Source organism: Lycium barbarum, chromosome 7 (assembly GCF_019175385.1).
Source record: "Lycium barbarum isolate Lr01 chromosome 7, ASM1917538v2, whole genome shotgun sequence".
NCBI lineage: Eukaryota > Viridiplantae > Streptophyta > Magnoliopsida > Solanales > Solanaceae > Lycium > Lycium barbarum.
In genome coordinates this window covers 16,694,544-16,713,375 of record NC_083343.1, presented here as the reverse complement: position 1 = coordinate 16,713,375, position 18,832 = coordinate 16,694,544, and the positions used below count along the sequence as shown (strand labels likewise).

At 33.6% G+C, this 18,832-nt stretch overlaps 2 protein-coding genes across 8 annotated transcripts; one reads left to right on the top strand and one right to left on the bottom strand.

The window, feature by feature from the left end:
* The first annotated feature begins 1,076 nt into the window (after positions 1 to 1,076).
* On the top strand, positions 1,077 to 11,044 carry LOC132603227 (pathogenesis-related homeodomain protein). 7 transcript variants are annotated; one of them, XM_060316181.1, is made up of 12 exons: positions 1,077 to 1,232; positions 3,586 to 3,659; positions 3,857 to 4,309; positions 7,279 to 7,444; positions 7,650 to 7,773; positions 7,914 to 8,026; positions 8,132 to 8,491; positions 8,581 to 8,817; positions 8,913 to 9,002; positions 9,410 to 9,634; positions 9,936 to 10,204; positions 10,434 to 10,730. In XM_060316181.1, exons 3-12 carry the CDS (start codon positions 3,885 to 3,887, stop codon positions 10,498 to 10,500), a joined length of 2,076 nt encoding a protein of 691 aa, XP_060172164.1. In that variant the 5' UTR covers positions 1,077 to 1,232; positions 3,586 to 3,659; positions 3,857 to 3,884; the 3' UTR covers positions 10,501 to 10,730. The 7 variants fall into 7 exon arrangements, with proteins under 7 accessions (XP_060172164.1, XP_060172163.1, XP_060172165.1 ...); XM_060316182.1 differs by lacking the exon at positions 1,077 to 1,232 and adding an exon at positions 1,368 to 1,386; XM_060316183.1 differs by lacking the exons at positions 1,077 to 1,232; positions 10,434 to 10,730 and adding exons at positions 1,425 to 3,328; positions 11,002 to 11,044.
* A 1,057-nt stretch (positions 11,045 to 12,101) lies between these two features.
* Positions 12,102 to 15,263, bottom strand: LOC132603226 (nascent polypeptide-associated complex subunit beta-like). Its single transcript, XM_060316178.1, has 6 exons — positions 15,111 to 15,263; positions 13,859 to 13,926; positions 13,512 to 13,660; positions 13,370 to 13,426; positions 12,526 to 12,564; positions 12,102 to 12,430 (listed from the first exon to the last, which is right to left on the bottom strand). The coding sequence occupies exons 2-6, from the start codon at positions 13,924 to 13,926 to the stop codon at positions 12,249 to 12,251; spliced, it is 495 nt and encodes a 164-aa protein (XP_060172161.1). The 5' UTR covers positions 15,111 to 15,263; the 3' UTR covers positions 12,102 to 12,248.
* Positions 15,264 to 18,832: the final 3,569 nt, after the last annotated feature.

The following is an 18,832-nucleotide window of genomic DNA, read 5'->3' as shown; positions in this document are numbered from 1 at the left end:
GAGGCTACTCAGGTTTCGACCGCTGCCGTCTCTCACATGAAGCATATTTTCACCCAGGGCCTGAAGAAGGGAAGAAAGGATGATCATGGCATAAATCATCCTGTCATTAAGAGGAGGAGAGAGGATCCTGATGATAGTGAGGGTGGTGGGGTTAGGAGGATCCTTAGGCCTCAGGAGATTGTGTATTTGTAAATAAAATGTACATTTTATGTTAATATTATATATATTTTTGGGTATTATTTTTTTAATGATAATTAGTTATTTTAGCATTTATTGTGGATTAATAATAACTCGTGCGACGTCCTATATTAATTAGAACCCTATAAAATATGACAATTAAACTTAAAGATAACAAGTTTCCAAACTTACTTCGGAGCACTTTACAACCCCTAAAACGACGATCCAAACATATATGTATACTTGATGTAATGAAAAGACATTATTATATGCTAAAATAAATATTAAGCTTTATATAAAATATTTATATTCCGACGTTTTGAAACATGACTAATTTTTGGTCAAAGTACGAAAAAAAAACTTAAATATAACAAGTTTTCAAACTTACTTCGGAGCACTTTACAACCCCTAAAACGACGATCCAAATGTATATGTATACCTTATGTAATGAGCCGATATTATTGTACACTAAAAAAAAAATATAAAGTTCTATATAAAATATTTATATTTCGGTGTTTTGAAACGTGACTAATCTTAGGTTAAAGTACTGAAAAAAACTTAATTTTGAGTTTTATTTTCAAAGAATAAAGGGTGGGGTGGGGCCGGGGGGAGGGGGAAGAGGCTTCACGCACAAAATCTGTGCGTGAAACCTACTTTGGTTCTTTTTTTTTTTAACGAGTTAGTTTGGTTCCAAAAAAAAAAAATTCGAGTTAAAATGGTTCCAGACCCGATTTAATTAGATATAGTGACACTGATTTATTTATTTTTAAATAAACCAAACAAGAAAAACAATATTTTGAAGCAATAAGAAAAGAAACAAACAGAATGGGGAAGTTATGAATAATTATTAGTGAAAAGTACTAATATTTGAACAATAAATGAAGTACTACTATTATTCCCTTGATTTAATTTATGATTGAATAATTATAAGCACTAAACTAAAAATAAGTACTTCCTTAATCCAAATTCACAAGAGCAAAAAGTTGGCATTTCTGCATTCAAAAAGACTAGTGACATGTACTACTCTTCAGATCTTTCTTCTCTTCCATTTTAAGGTTAGCCCTTTTGTTTTCTATCTATTTTAAGAATACCCATTTGGTTAATTATGTAAAATTTTGTGTCTTTGTTTGGTTTATCTGAAAATTCTTGGTTAACTCTTTTCTGGGTGTTTGCAAATCTTGGACTAAAGTGTTAACTTAGATCAATAGTGTAAGTAGTTTTGTGTTTTCTTGAATGTACTAGAGTGTACCTAGTTGATCATTAGTTGAAAAAATGGAGTCTTTTTCTGTGTATATGTGTGTGTTTGTTGGTTTCTCCCTTTTTTAAGAATACCCATTTGGTTAATTATGTGAAATTTTGTGTCTTTGTTGGTCAATGCGAGAATTCTTGGTTAACTCTTTTCTGGGTGTTTGCAAAATTTCCATCTTGTTATCTTGGATTAAAGTGTTAGTTGGATCAATAGTTTTTAGATTTTGGTGTTTTCTTGAATGTACTAGTTGGGGTTGGGAACTGGCTGATCATAAGTTGAAAATTGGATTCTTTTTCTGTGTATATGTGTGTTTATTGGTTTCTCCCTTTTTAAGAATACCCATTTGGTTAATTATGTAAAATTTTGTGTCTTTGTTGGTTTATCTGAGAATTCTTGGTTAACTCTTTTCTGGGTGTTTGCAAAAATTCCATCTTGTTGTGTTGGACTAAAGTGTTACTTGGATCAATAGTTTAAGTTATTTTGTGTTTTCTTGAATGTACTAGGGTGTGGCTAGTTGATCATTAGTTGAAATAAATGGAGTCTTTTTCTGTGTGTATGTATGTGTTTGTTGGTTTCTCCCTTTTTTAAGAATACCCATCTGGTTAATTATGTAAAATTTTGTGTCTTTGTTTGGTTATCTGAGAATTCTTGGTTAAGTCTTTTCTGGGTGTTTGCAAAAATTCCGTCTTGTTATCTTGGACTAAAGTGTTGGTTGAATCAATAGTGTAAGCTATTTTGTGTTTTATTGAATGTATTAGAGTGTACCTAGTTGATCATCAGTTGAAAAAGAACATGAAGTCTTTTTCTGTGTGTATGTGTGTGTTTGTTGGTTTCTCCCTTTTTTAAGAATATCCATTTGGTTAATGATGTGAAGTTTTGTATCTTTGTTGGTTTATCTGAGATTTCTTGGTTAAGTCTTTTCTGGGTGTTTGCAAAATTTCCATCTTGTTATCTTGGATTAAAGTGTTAGTTGGATCAATAGTTTTTAGATTTTTGTGTTTCTTGAATGTACTAATTGGGGTTGGGAACTGGCTGATCATAAGTTGAAAATTGGAGTCTTTTTCTGTGTATATGTGTGTGTTTGTTGGTTTGTTTGAGAATTCTTGTTTAAGTTTTCTCTGGGTATTTGTAAAATTTTCTCCTTTTATTATTGGAATAGGTGATATATGGATCAGTAGTGGAAGTGTTTTGTGCTTCTTGAATGCATTGAGCTTGAGTGTCTAATTGAAAATTGGGGTTTATTTGGGGAAGAGTTGATAAAAGATTGGATCTTTTGTGGGTATTTGCCAAATTTCCATCTTGTTATCTTGGACTGAACTGTTACTTGGATCAATAGTGTAAGCTATTTTGTGTTTTCTTGAATGTGCTAGTGTGTGCCTAGTTGATCATTAGTTGAAAAATTGGAGTCTTTTTCTGTGTATATGTGTGTTGGTTTCTTTGAGAATTCTTGTTCAAGCTTTTTCTGGGTATTTGTAAATATTTTCACCTTTTGTTATTTTTGATGAAGTATTTTCACCTTTTGTTATTATAACAGCTGATACATGGATCAGTACTGTTAAAGTGTTATGTGCTTCTTGAATGCATTGAGCTTTTTCTGGTTGTGCATAGAGTGCCTAATTGGGATTGGAACCGGGTTTGTAATAACTTGAAAACCGGGGTTTATTTGGGAAGAGTTGATTGAAAGATTGGATCTTGGTTGGTGAAAGCCAATACCTATTTCAACTTTTTCCCCAATTAATCAATTGGAACTGTATATCAGAAGAAAAGAATTAGAAAAACAGAAGTCCACCAATGAACAGTCATTATCTATTGGCATGTCAAATTGTCCATCAAAGTTTCAGTACAGTTTTCTGATATCTCATACCCATTTTGATCCAAGGGTAAACTAGTTTTGCTCTAATAGTAAGTTTATCTTTTGTTTTCAAAAAGGTTGATTCTTTTCTTCATTATTCAGTTAGTTTATCTTTTATTTCAAAAAGGTTGATTCTTTTCTTCATTATTCAGTTAAGCATAATTCACCTTTCTTCATTAGCCGAGTCATCATACTTCTCAATGTTTAGAGTAGAGTTAACTCTGTGCATATCTTGGTATTTGCTTTATTGACAGCTGCTTCAGTCGAGAAAATTTAACAATTTTAACATAGATGTTTCTTCCTGTAGTAGAAAGATTCTCATGGGGATGAAAATGCACATTTTAAGGCTCTTCAGATTTATGGTAGTCTCCTAATACCTAGGTATATTGCACTTGTGCTTCCTAGTGAACTATGATTTACTCGGCAGCTCTCCTTTCTTTTCTTTTTCTTCTTCCTCTTTTTGGTCAATATATGTTGTGGCATATATTAACTACATGTAAAAAAAAAAAAAAAGACCTCATCTGCCTTCTTGCGTTGTCTTAGAGGTTATTGATCATTGATTCTTTTTGCCCTTGCAGGACTTTTTATGTCACACAACAAGCTACTATGCCTGGAAAAACAGATAAAGATATGCATAAAGCAGTTGCGCGCTCATCACAAGTAAAAAATGTGTTGAGAAGATTAGAGAAAACGAGATCGAAGCTGAAATCAAAATCTCATGGAAGGGCTACTCATGCATCTTCGTCAAAGAGAACAGCTGCTGGTGAAGGTAAGGAGAAGTGCTGTTCTGGAAAAAACATACTCAAGAAAGAAATTCCGCAAAAAGCTAAATCGTCGAAGTTAGAACATGACAACGTGGATATTGGGTCTGAAAAGTTAAAGAGAAGGAGAAGAAAAAGGAGAAGAAAACGTAATGAAGATCCAGATGATGTTTCACGTTTACAAAGGAGAACAAGATACCTCTTGATCAAGATGAAGCTAGAGCAGAATCTTATTGATGCTTATTCTGCAGAAGGCTGGAAAGGTCAGAGGTGTGTACCTTATCTCTCGTATCGACATAGATATACATAGATTTATTCATCTTGCTTAGAGACTCGATACCAATATCTTAACTGTTTTGCTCCTCAAATGGTAAGAAACTGAAGAAACAAATTGTACAACTAAAATTGTTTCGTCTGCATGGTTGTAGGTGTGACAAATATGCATGTTTGATGGAGTTGTTTCCTTGTTACTCTCTCCGTTTCAATTTATGTGTCTTAGTTTGACTGGTCAAGCAGTTTAAGAAAGTAAAGAAGACTTTTGAATCTTGTGGTCTTAAACTAAAGATATGTTTAATGTACCAAAATGTCCTGTAATTTTGTGGTCTTTAACATGCCATGTGGAATGTTGGAATCAAAGAGTTGTCAAATTAGGAAAGAGACATGCTTATTGAAACAAACTAAAAAGGAAAGTAAGACAAACAAATTGAAACAGAGGGAGTAACTATTAATTAAAAAGTTTCAACCTTTTGCTCTAAGCTTTTAGTTGAATGCACTGATCTAATAAGTGTTCCTAGGTCATTTTCTGAAACTTGTCTTGTGCTCTAAAGTTATTATGCTAATATCACTATTGCTTTAGTAAGAGATTCAGCAGGAAAAAAATTGAGCTCTGTACAGTTTTAATTACTGAGAGTCGAAAAGATGTACCATGTTGATATAAAACTGGAAAAAGTTAGACCAACTATTGATTTTAGATGTGTTTGAGTTTTGAGTTGCACGATATTGTAATAGTTATGAGAAAAATGTTAACACTATTTAAAAGTAGATAATGGTATTAAAAGAGAGAAGAAGAAAAACATAAGGGTAGCCACTTGATACAACTATAAACTTTATCATCTTCCATGCAATTTTATTGTCTCTTACATTGTTGTGGTATTTATTTTGGGAAATCAGCTGGGCTGTACCTGCTTTCAGAATTTATTACTATGGGCTCTTGAAGGTAGGGTTTCATGACCAACAAGTAACAAAGGCAATTAACTCAAGTCTTCCTACGACACTTTAATGCTTGGAATTATTGGGGCCCGTTAGCAAATGAGAATTACTACTGACAGAATCTAGCTTCAGTACAGCAACAACTACACTTCTATATCAAACTAGTTATAGTCGATTATATGAATCCTCTATAACCATTCTCCTCTAATGTTCCCTTTCATTCTAATACTCAATAACTTGTATTTTAAGACAAATTAGAGACTTGTAAAGCTATAGATTCTCTAAATCTCACACTTATTTTACACTGACATATAAATCTCCAACCCAAGTAAAATGCTTCCGATTAGCAATTTACCATATGTAAATGTATCAACAACAGCTAAAAACTTAGTCCTAATTAATTGATATATCCTTTATAAATTCTTTTCTTCCATTTTGTTCTGTTATTTACCAAGTTCACACATCTTTTCAGAGATTTATGTGTATTGACAAAACTTTTCATCAATGTGAGTTTAGGCCTATTTCGTCCTTTTTTCAGCAATTTCAATCATCATAGTGTTTGACCTATTCGTCTAGAGATCACGTATGACATGTCAAAACTATCTTGTGCCACTTATTCTGAAGTTACCCTTTATGTGTGCGCTTTTTTTTTTTTTTTTTTTTTTTTTTGGTAAGGTAAGATTTTATTGATAACACAGCACCAATATGGTAGTGCAGCAAATATAGCATTGCTGGACTTGTTTTACGTTATAAATTCATAGAAGCTAACTAGTCCTGCACTCAAATTAAAAACAATACTTCCTTTTCTCCAGTAATACAAATTACGAATAGATCTACTCTTACCCAAAGATATATGTTCTTTTTTCTTCAAAACACATACTACAGTACGAGTAATGCATAAAGGGATTGATATCCAAGTATTCTTTTGATTCCTTCCAGCATTCAATGACCTTTAGTAGCTTAATAGGCTGATGAAGGTTTAAGGTTTCACCCAACATAATCCATAGATAGTCAACAATTGAGTCCACATCTGCCATGTAAAATTACAATGGAGAAAAATGTGATCTGCTGTCTCAGAGGAATTCTCACCTAAAGCACATCTACTGCACATAATGTAGCCTATCTGTTGCAATTTATCTTGAGTTAAGCAGGTAGCATGTGTAGCCAACCAACCAAAACAAGCAACCTTCGTAGGCATAAATTTTTCAAGGCCAAAGATTGTCATAATTATCCTTTTACTTCTACATCATATTGTGAAAGGATTTAACAGTATAGACCCCATATTTGCGGGCTAACCACTGGATGGAATCTTTGTTTTTGTCCAGAATTAGTAAGTTCATTTTTTAAATAAACCATTACCCTCCCCAGACCCCACCTTGTGGGATTACACTGTGTATGTTGTTGTTGTTGTATTTTCTGAATAAACTCATCTACTTCAGCCAAAAATTTCCCAATCAGACTAATGAAAATTCCATCCAGACTCCGAAATACGATATGCAATCATCACCTCAGAATCTTCCACCTAGCGGTGGAGTCAGGATTTTCACTAAGGGGAGTCAAAATATAAAGCAGTAAACACACAAAAAAGCCAAGGGGATTCAACTTAAGAGACATGATGCATCAAATATAATATTGGGACAGAGAGGATTATTTCATTTATTACTTAAGTAATGAAAAGAAGAGTTGTAGACACCTACGCTTTAATATGGATCTGAATTCGGCAATGATTTTGTATATGACTAGAGAAAACATGATACAGTATTTTTCCAGCCCAGGAGATGTATTTATGTTTATGTTTAAAAGTAGGGTAACAATTCCGATGCCCCTCATTTTCTGTCCTGCAATCCGAATGTTGTTGACTAGACAAGTGGCTACCCTAAAATTTAACCCTCAACAGTAGAATCAGCACACAAGGAAAGGAGCATTTCCAAGCTGTGGCCTATTTACACAAGTTCAATATGTAAATGCTAGTGTAACTTTATCCTTCAAGTGAGCAGCTAATTTGACAATTTTTTCGTCTTTTCATGCAGTCGAGAAAAAATTAGGCCAGAAAGAGAACTACAAAGAGCGAAGAAGCAAATATTAAAATGCAAGCTTGGAATAAGGGAGATGGTTCACCGGCTGGATTTGCTTAGCTCTGCTGGGCAGATTGACGATTCTGCTATTTCTCCAGATGGATCTGTCCATCATGAACATGTAAGCATCCTATCACAAAGTGTTTTTGTCTTTGACTGTTTGTTAACACTTGCATGTCACCCGGTACCGTGATGGCTGATTCTCTTTTATGTTTATTGCACTTATTTCATATTTTTTCTTGCAGAGACTTCTATAGTTTCTCAACTTTTTCCCTACGCTCTTAAAACTCGGATGCGGAGTTCAAAGTTTCCTGTTTTATTTTCAGATTATCTGTGCCAAATGCAAATTGCAGGAAGCTTTCCCTGACAATGATATCATACTTTGTGATGGTACATGCAACTGCGCCTTCCATCAAAAATGTATTGATCCTCCACTATCAACGGAAAATAGTAAGTTAGCTTGAATGTGCTTCCAATGCTCCCTCCTCTTCCACTGCCTATGCAGAGCAGAACTTTTGTTTGGAGCTAAATGGCTGCTGGCTGATATTTTATTCATGAAAACTTATTCCAAAAGAATTGATAATTTGCAGTACCGCCGGGTGATGAAGGATGGTTTTGCAAATTTTGCAAGTGTAAAATGGAAATAATAGAAGCAACAAATGCTCATCTTGGCACCCACTTTGCTGTGGACTGTAATTGGGAGGTTGAATAATCTACTGTTGTACTCTCCCCAAAAACATTTTTCACCCCTCCATGAATTGTCTATTGATCAGTACTTAATGATGACATATCTATTTGATTAATACAGGATATCTTTAAGGAAGAAGCTCTTCTGCCCGAAGATGGGGAGTCATCGGTATGCCCAGAACAAGACTGGCCATCTGATGACTCCAAAGATGATGACTATGATCCCGAAAAAGTTGCGAATAGTCACAGTAGTAGTACTGATAGCTTTGAGAGTGATTCTTCCGGTGAAGCAAGCAGTGGAAGCATATTTGGATCACTTGAGGATGAATTGTTAGCTTTAACAGGAAAGCCAGAAGACGGAAGCGGTGGAAAAGATTATTTGTCTGAACAAATTGCTAGGATGGATTATGAGGAAACTGACTTCGAAGTTCTATCTGGCCCCAGACTGAGAAAAGCTGTTGATTACATCAAGTTAAATGATGTGAGTACACGTTAGTGTCCAAAAGTGCTCTTGACTTTCTACTGCATGCTGCTAACAAGAAATGAGTGATGCTCTTATTTGTGGCACAGGAAATGTTTGGAAAGCATGCTCCTGGGATTGAGCAAAATAGTGAAGACGAAGATTGGGGTCCAGGTAAAAGAAAGCGTAGACGGAAGGAGTCTGAATCAGATGCTGCAAGCACCCTTATAACCCTCTTTGAAAGTGAGAGAAGTTGTCCAGAAAAAATAGCGAATGAAGTGGAAAAAGAGTCTTGTGGTAGACCAGCCAAGAGAGAAATATTTAGGATTCCTCCTGATGCAGTCGAGGTAGACATGCTTCTTTGCATTATTCGTTGTTAACATCAAAGAGGAAGCATCTTTTTACAGTATTCTCACTGCTCAATACTTCTGAGCTTTACCAGGAACTTCGCCGTGTATTTGCTGAGAATGAACTTCCATCTAGAGAAGTGCGGGTGAACCTCTCCAAGCAGCTGGGTATTGAATATGAGAAGGTAATGGTAATTGTGATTTGTCGATAGACACCTGGGAAGTTTGAGCTAACATGTATAGTCAGAACTGTTAGAAATTGGCAACTTAATTGGTTAATTAGTTCACAAAGTTTTAAGTGTTACCCTAGCAACAACTGATTTTGTTACATGTTTTGGATACAAATTGTATGCTTTTAGGATAGTTACATGCTTTTGCTCACATAATAGGGGGAAAGTGAGGGAGGAAGAGAATTGGGAGGTGGAAGCATGATGATCTATTTTATTATTAAGTTTTTAATAATGTTGTCCAAATCCTAAACCTTAAGTCTCTTGAGATGCCTGTGAGAGATAGGTTGGTGGAAGCTATGTTAATGTGCTAGCTTTATATTTTGTTGCCATTTGCTCATTTGTCTTTTACATGCTATTTCTAGGTGAACAAATGGTTCAAGAATGCACGGTATATGGCCCTTAAAGCTAGAAAGGTAAGGATTGAACCTGCAGATCATATTTTGTCAAGTGATGCAGAAGAAAATGTAGCCACGGCACCTAAAGATCTTGCGAAATCACCTAATGAAGAAACTGCCAACTTGGTGATCCGTCCTTCCAAGAAAAAGCATAACAAAAAAGCAGTAAAACCGTCAACAGACAAAGTAGAGGTACGTTTAGCTGAGAATCAATGTGCAGTTCTATTTGGTCTGCCATTTTAAGCCTGAATTTGGGTTAATTTGCTTGCAATTTCCTATTTCAAGTTCAACCTTTAGAAGTAAGTTCAGTTTTTGCTAGAGAATTTTAAACGGGTAGAATCTCCTGTATTCCTTTTTTAGTTATTGTTCAGTGTTCATTTTAGTTGAAAGACGGATGTATTTTTGGTTTTAGTCATTATTCACTTAGAAAGTCTAGTTGAAAGACGGATGCACTTTATATTTGTCTTCTAAATATTTCTGTTTCCACGAGCAGACACTTGTAGAATTTGGCGATGACGTGAGCCTGAAACTACTGCGAGAGAGGGCAAAAAAAGAAAGGAGAAAACTCAATTCCAAGGAAAGGGAAAGAATACAAGAAGCTGAAGCTGAGATGCAAAAGCTTTGTCGGATCAAGGACAAAATAGCGAGACTCCAGGACTTTTTACTAAGGTTTCCAAGTCGCAGAGGTAGAAGAGCGGAAGCTTCTAGTTTAGATGAAACATTGGTTGTCTTTGTACCTGTTGCAGAGTTAAAGGAGAAAAGGTGATTTTTCATATCCTTTTTTTTTTTTCCTCCTAAAATTGTGTTCCTCCTTTTTTGACAAATCAACAAAGACAAATAAGGAGGTTGTTCGAGGCAAATATAGAAGCAGAATTCATTTTTTTTTCCGGAATATACATGTATAGTTTTCAATCTTCTGTAGGACTTAAAACGAAATAGAATGTACAAGATTGTAACCTTTTATAATAGATCAGTTTCGTTATGTTAACAGGTGCAATGCTCGAAGTGCAAACTCGAAATCTGGGTACATGAGTATCTTGCAGTATTCAAAATTTTGAATGTAATGTGACCTCTTAGATACAAGTAGGTCTTCTCGAAGTGCAAACTCGAAATGTGGGTACATGAGTATCTTGCAGTATTCAAAATTTTGAATGTAATGTGACCTCTTAGATACAAGTAGGTCTTCGCAATGTACCTTGTTTTCTACTGTGAAGTTGGACAAATATTTGTTATCTGCAAAATGATGCTAAGTAATAGTATTGTCAATCGTCACTCATATTTATTAAGTTATACGTCTAAAGAATTAGTTACATGATACTTTTAGCTTTGGAATCCTTCCCTGTGACAGGATTTTACATCATTAGTTTGATTCAATGTGAGGTAATTAATTCAGTGTGAGTTGCTCTCTGCCGTCATTCAATGAAAATGGATAAGAGGCTCAATTAACTATTTTTTTCAGGTTACTAATTCATGCTTATTACATGCAGTGTAATAAAAATGGATAAGAGGCTCAATTAACTATTTTTTTCAGGTTACTAATTCATGCTTATTACATGCAGTGTAGATCATAATGATTTGATTGTTTAAACAAATGTACTCGTGTAAAAGGAGCACAAAAAGTCAAAGCAAAGACATTCTATGGCCTGATAGTGCAGACATGTTACGTTTTATAGGGTGTTTGGTGGGTTTGTAAGCATCTTTTGATATATTTACGTTTAAAATCAGCTAACACTTGTTTGCATTGTATTAAAACGTTGAGGAAACTTATTTCTTTGTTACCTAAATATACTCAAAAGTGAAACGAGCCTTACCCTATTGGTGGAAAGAAAGGTTCTCTTCCTATTCTACTATTCTGTTCTCTTGATAATTTCATTTAACCTCGAGATCTAAAAAGTTGGGAACAAGTAATTCATTGGAATCAACGGATTTCTTTGAAAAATAATTGCTATTAAGCTTGGAGTCTTCCTTATTTGCTTTAAAACTTGCAGTTAAAATCTCAGAATTTCTTATGCATTATCAACCATGGTATACATGGTATTTAACGAGTTGCTGAAGGATGTCATTGAGCTTCTGTAAAGCATAACCACAAACCCTAATTTAGAGAGAAAAGATGAATTGCAACGTCAACGAGCTACTTCAAAACAGTTTGTACTAGTGCAATTGTTGTAGTATGATAAGCATCCCTCAATCTTTAACTAGAAGTCTCAAGCTCATCTCAGGTTTAAGCCGGAAATAGTCTCCCTTTAATAGAGAGCGCTTTACTCACAAAGTGGTACTACTTCGCACCCAAAGCAAATACCTAATACCGGATGGAAAAATAACTGTTCAAATACCTATAATAAATCCTCAAAATAAGAAGTGAAGGCCAGATCCATAAAACCAACCAAAACTAAATGCTGCAGTTGCAACTAATAAATTGATTAGTCACTGCTTGAGAGCACCCTCGGCAAAGCAAGTTCAGAACTGATACTGCTTAACCTGAGTTTGTAAGCTCAGTAATGAAATTCAGATACATTGGCCTCAGCTTTTAGACAGAGACTGAGGACATAGGCAAAAAGCAGATTTATGTAATCACATTCTTACTAAAGACCAGCTTGTATAGAACAACCAATACTACTCTAAAATAGAAGAATAGGCATACTAACATAGATGAGTAGGCTTTGAATTGCGAAGTAGCTTACTAGTAAAAGCATTTAAAAATTCTTTTGAGATGTGTCACAAATAGACATTCAAATAGAACACTCAAAAGCTAAAAGGTAAAATCTGATATCAAAACACAGAAAGTAAAAGGGAATTCAACAAAAACTTAGGAAGTGTGACCCTCAGCAGCAGCTTCAAAAGTTTCACCAGCCACAAGTTCTGGTACCTCATCATCATCTTCCTGTGCTACCGCAGCACCTTCAACCGCATCTGTACCTGCAGCACCACCAGGTGCCTGCTTCTGGAACTGCTCAGCCAACTTCTTCAAATTCTCCAAATTATCAGGACCTGAAAATTGCGTTTCCAATAAATAGTCAAAACACACGTTTAACTGCTCAAGCTTTTGTCACAACTATAGTGTAGAACCAAAAATTATCACATACCCAGCTGGTGAATAATCTGAGGAAGAATATCCTGCAATTCTGCACGAGGAAAGAAATATAGCTTAGATATTATTATGCAACACACACAAACCAAAGACGGACTTTTTTCTTTTATAACAATGGTGTCCGAGCCGGCTTGCGAACACCTAGACTAATTCCAGGGGATACCTGCCAGCTGCCACCTCCTACCAACATTAGGTACTAGGTAACTCTATCCACCAACAATAGGACAAATGGGCAGAAATCACTTAGGGGTCGTCTGGTAGCTTGTTAGGAGTAAGTTATTCATGTATTAAAATCTCGCATAAGTAATACTGTGTTTGGTAGCTAGTTAGGAGGTGAGTTATTCATGTATAAAATTGGTACGGTGTTTGGTCTGCAATTTAGAAACACGCATAACTAATACATGTATAAGTTATGAGGGAATCTATGCATTTGCAGGGCAAAAGGTGGAATGGCTAATACATGAATACCTAAACCACACATAACTAATACCCGCATAAAATAATACATAAATTCCCTCATAACTACCAGACGACCCCTTAGCGTTTTGTCTTTGTTTGGATTTAAGTTTAGAAAAGCAATTTTTTTTGTTTTTACTTAGGTGAGACCGAACCCCAAAGTAGGGCTGCCTATGTATCTTGCTAAAGCAAGAATCAGGTCGAACGTAGTTCAAACAATACCAACTTATTACCAATTCCAAGAGTAGTAGCACGTGTCTTAGCTTTATCTCAAAGTATAATTTGTTTTGTGACATAGTTTTAGGGTTTAAGTTGTGGTTGTATTCACAAGGTACCAGCTACCAAGCAAAACCAAGGCATGAGGAAGAGAGTAGAACACTTACTCTTTGTCTGGGGGGTACCACTAACGACCCATGTGTTCGCAGCAATAGATGCTTGAACTGAAATTGGAAAAAAAGGGGTTATTAGAATGTCAATAAAATGATCGATGACTAAACTAAGTGAAATATACATATATATTTGTACCTTTGGGGTTAATGAATTGGATAACAACATCCTCCTTGAAAATGTTGACCTCTTCAATAGCGGGGATAGCATTGACACCTATTCTTTTCAAGGTGCTCTGTAGTCTTTTGTCATCTGTTGTAGTTGTCTTGTGTACAGCCTTCTTCTTTCTGCATAAGAAGCAGTCATTCAGCAAACATGAAAGTGAAAAATAAGGTACCTTATCAATACTTCTAGTTATATAGTTGTTACAGAACTAACTGAAATCCTTTAAGTTAGCAACAAACACATAAATTCTTTCCCAATACATTAACACTACCCATTTCCATGTGGTAATAGTCACAGCAACTACAGAAAACTAAACAGACCTTCTCATGGTACCCTTTCCACCAGTTCTGACCGAACCGGCCATCTTGCGTAGCTTTTCTACATTCATCTGTCCAGGAAAAACACCAAAAGTCAATATCGCACATAAAAATGGTATCAAGAGACTGGCATGATTGCATTCCACTTTATGAGCCACCATACATCTGTAACAACCTCCAAGACCATAAACTGCACTAAACCACATCCAGAAAATTCACAACCTAAAAAATAAAGGCCTCTATACAGAACTTTAAAACACAAGTGCATATGAATGTTAGAGCTAACAACAGGTACCAACTTAACAAAGGCAAGACCAAGAACAATACATCATTATCTTGGGGTAAACCAGGTTATTGAACTACGGCATGACTACGTTACAGTAAAAAATTAGTAACTTCCAAATATAAATGTTAGAGCTAACACCAGGTACCAACTTAAAAAGGCAAGACCAAGACCAATACATCATTATTTTGGGGTAAACCAGTTTTCTGAACTATGGCTTAACAACCTTACAGTTAAAAATTGTCTTTTATTCCTTTTATGTAGTTCCAAGGTATGTAAAATTTTATTTAAAACATTACAAAGTCATGTCCAAATTCACATTAAAAATAGAAGCGTCATCCTTCAAAAATCAAACCCACCATTCTGTTTGGGACAGATAGAGTATTAGTAGAAAGAAAAAACATATCCTCAATGTACCAAAATACACAGTTGTACTATAAAGCTTGCAACTTATTCAACAGACTAAGATCCAGGAAACACAAGCTATCATTCAATAATATTATCCAAAGAAAAATTAAACTAACACTACAAATAAAGAAACATATATGTAAAACAAGAACTCAAGAAAAGCATAAAAGAGGAGACCCATTAAGGAGATTAGGGGCATAGACAGCAAACAGAGCCTCAACATTCTATTTGTAACACAGTTTAATATCTAACAGAAAGGAAAAACCAGTAAAGCAAACACATATTCATTGTACCATATATACAGTTCTACTATAGAAGAGTACACAGTCAAAAGTTCACAAAAATTGCAACTTTTTCAACAGATTGAGATCCCATTAACATCAGCCTAATCCAATTAATTAAACAAAAAACCCCATCAACAATTCAAACACAAGTTATCATTCAATACTATTATCCAAAGTAAAACTATAGTAACACAAAGCCAGAAAACTGGAGACCCATTAATGAGATTAGGGGGGTGGGGTGGGGTGGGTGGTTTGAAGGGTGGGGGGTTAAAGAGCAAACCTTGTGAGGAGAAGAGTGAGCTAAAACCCTAGCCGCACAGAAAGGGAAGAAAAATGAAATATAGAAAGGAGGGTTTGCTTGGGTGTTGATAACTTATCGTGCTATATAATGTGGGAAGTTGTTAATTTTTAGTTATGCCCTTATACTTTCTCAAGAAAGACATATGTATCCTCTTTTTTTTTTTTTTTTTTTTTTAATTTCTTTATGTTTTTTTGGTTGTTGTTATTACTACTATATAGAAGCATGGGAGACCCATGTTTCTCGTCCGTTAAGCATTAAAAAAAAAAAAAGTATGGTCTTCATATTAAACACCAACCAATATTAAAAAATAAAAAAAACATCAGCCAATATTAAAAAAAAAAAAAAAAAAGTGGAACCCACCATCTCTAAACTCACAGAAAAAAAAGTGGACCCCATATTAACAAAATCAAGCAATATATAAAAAAAAGTGAATCCCATATTAAAAAAATAAACAATATCAAAAAAAAAGTGCAGACTTTATATTCGTAGCAAACACTAATATAATAAAGTTTTAAATACGGAGCACAAACTACAATGTTATATTAGTTGTATTTTGAACATAGTATCCCATATTGACAAAACCAAGCAATATAAAAAAAAAAGTGAATCCCATATTAAAAAAAAAAAAACAATGTAAAAAAAAAAGTGCAGACTTTGTATTCGTAGCAAACACTAATATAATAAAGTTTTAGATACGGAGCACAAACTTCAATGTTATATTAATCGTGTTTTGAACATGGTATATATATATATATATATATATATATATATTATATGCATAAAAATAGTGCAAACTAATAATGTCCAAAAGGGTGGACCCATACTAAACAATACCAAGCAATAAAAAATAAAATAAAAATAAAAAAAAAACTATATAAAGCATGGGTTTAGACCCATGCTTTGTCGTCCGTTATCCCTTAAAAAAAATAGGGGGTTCGCACCCATACTAAATAACACCGAGCAATAAAAAAAAAAAAAAAAAAAAGTGGAACTCATCATCTCCAAACTCATTGGAAAAAAAAGTAGACTCCATATTATCAAAATCAAACAATATCAAAAAAAAAAAGTGAACCCCATATTAAAAAAATATAATGTTAAAAAAAAAGTACTGACTTTGTATTCGTAGCAAACACTAATATAATAAAGTTTTAGATACGGAGCACAAACTACAATGTTATATTAATCGTATTTTGAACATAGTATATGTATATAATATATATACATAAAAATAGTACAAACTAATAATGTCCCCCCCAAAAAAAAAGTGCACCCCATAAAGGGTGGACCTCATACTAAACAACATCAAGCAATATAAAAAAAAAAAAAAAAAGTGGAACCCACCCTCTCCAAACTCACGGTAAAAAAAAGTGGACCCCATATTAACAAAATCAAGCAATATAAAAAAAAAGTGAACCCCATATTAAAAAAAATAATGTAAAAAAACAAGTGCGGATTTTGTATTCGTAGTAAACACTAATATAATAAAGTTTTAGATACAGAGTACAAGCTGCAATGTTATATTAATCGTGTTTTGAACATAGTATATATATATATATATATATATATATATATATGCATAAAAATAGTGCAAATTAATAATGTCAAAAAAAAGTGCACTCCATATTAAAAAATCAAACAATATTCATGTAATTTCCAAAGTATCTCATTAAGTCAATAATGATGGATTCATTGCCACATGCGTATCAATCCATTAATGGGAGCAAATGAAATTGCTTTTTTTCAAAAGGTTAAGTAGTCAAACCATACAATTTTATTTTTTTTATATTAGTCTGAGATCTAATCTAGATATTAAACTGTGTATTTGCTATTCCACCATGTCATTTATTTGTTATGTTTACTAAAATAAATATACTTAAAATATTTATATTTTAAAATAAGATAGAATTTAATTACTTTTTTATTTTTATTCTTACTCTAATAAATGTGAAAAGAGATTAATGTCGTAAAAAAAATCAAATGGAGATCAAATAATGAATAAGGTAAATTAGTCAAATTATAATTCTAATCGACGTTTTCTTAAAAAATCATGCAAAAGACAACATGACAAGTAAAATGAGCTAAACCGAGAATATTTATCAAAAATTAAAAAATAGTATTTCTTTGTTTAAATAGAAAATCATTTTCTACTTTGTTTCGTTTTAAACATGTAAAATTAATTTAATAATTTGAATTAGAATTAGAATTATCCAAATCAAAATTTGATAAAAAATAATAAGTATTTTACACCTTTAAATTAACCGAATTAAAATTGAAAGTATCAACTGATGCTTAAATATTGCTATTGTTTTATCTCAAAGAGAGGAAAATAGTTTCCTTTTACATAAGTCTTCTCTTTTAAAAAATATTAATAAATTTACCGATTTTTTATTCGTAGCAAACATTAATATAATAAAATTTTAAATACGGAGCACAAACTACAATGTTATATTAATCATGTTTTGAACATAATATATATATATATATATACATACATATATAATCACTATTCAAAGACAACTACATACACATAGATGCGCTATAATCTAAAGTGTTGGGCCCGTGCGCAGCATGGGCATAGGCCGTCTAGTTTTTAGGGATATTCTCGGATAACCGAAAATCGAACCACCAAAATGGGTTGTCTTGGGATGGATATGGTCCTTTCGCCCTTAATCAGAAGTATCTGGTTCGAATCCTGAGTATGAAAAAATTCCTATTAGAAAGCATTTCTCACTTAAATCATTTTTTTTTGTGCGAATTGCCCTTGTAAAACACTGGTCTTTAATTTTTATCCCTAAAATTGCTGGTCTTTAATTTTTTTCCCTTCGCTTAAAAAAGTGACCGAAAATATTTAAGGTTTTGGTTTTGAACCCCGGCTTAGTCAAAGAAAAAAAAGAATTTCACAAGGCAAGACTTTTCGTGAAACCTCTGCATTAAGACCTAACTTTTGCCTGAATAGGCTTAATTTTGGGCAAAAGTTTGCCTTAAGGCCTAACTTTTGTTCGAATAGGCCTAATTCTGCTACAAAACTTTGTCTTGCAAATTTTTTTTGACTGAGTCGGGTTTGAACCCAGAACCTCAGGGTATTAGGCGAAGTACAAAAATTAAGACCAGCAATTTGAGGGGTAAAAATTAAAGACCACCCCCGAGTAAGGGTAATCATGCAAATTTATGTGACGCGAATCCAGATTAGTCGAAGCCCAAATGTGCATATACGACACCGGATGGAAAATTAAAAAAAAAAAAAAATGGGACCAAATCGACTAAGGGACCAATATTTTCTTTTTAGTTTATTTCATTTGGTTTTAATTATAAAAAAATAGATGCTACTTGATTTGGTTTGATTTTATTTTTAAGCAGTAGTTTTTCTACTTATAGGCTAATGACATTTAAGCCTTGAGTTAAGCCTGTTTTGAATGTACACACTGAATCAAAGATCATTTTGGTAAAGAAACAATAAAAATGTTAACTTAAAAAAATAACAAAACTACCTAAATCAGTTTTCATTTCTCTGTATCTATTCAGCTGATTCCAATTATTTTATAGTCAACAAATGTAAATAGCTTACTAGCCCTGCTTCTTTTGTCACGTAATTTTTTTATCTGACAACTAATATGTTATCTACAGATGAAAAATGCCTGCGAACATTATTTTGATACATGTTATACTAAAATCTAATTGATTATTCATTATTCCCCTCCGTC

Coding starts and splice junctions, on each gene's coding strand:
- LOC132603227 (XM_060316180.1), top strand. CDS start 3,885: ATGCCTGGAAAAACAGATAAAGATATGCATAAAGCAGTTGCGCGCTCA. Junction 4,310..7,278: donor GAAGGCTGGAAAGGTCAGAG/GTGTGTACCTTA, acceptor CTTTTCATGCAG/TCGAGAAAAAATTAGGCCAG. Junction 8,027..8,131: donor CTGTGGACTGTAATTGGGAG/GTTGAATAATCT, acceptor TGATTAATACAG/GATATCTTTAAGGAAGAAGC.
- LOC132603226 (XM_060316178.1), bottom strand. CDS start 13,926: ATGAATGTAGAAAAGCTACGCAAGATGGCCGGTTCGGTCAGAACTGGT. Junction 13,661..13,858: donor GGAAAGGGTACCATGAGAAG/GTCTGTTTAGTT, acceptor CTTCTTATGCAG/AAAGAAGAAGGCTGTACACA. Junction 13,427..13,511: donor CCAATTCATTAACCCCAAAG/GTACAAATATAT, acceptor TTCCAATTTCAG/TTCAAGCATCTATTGCTGCG.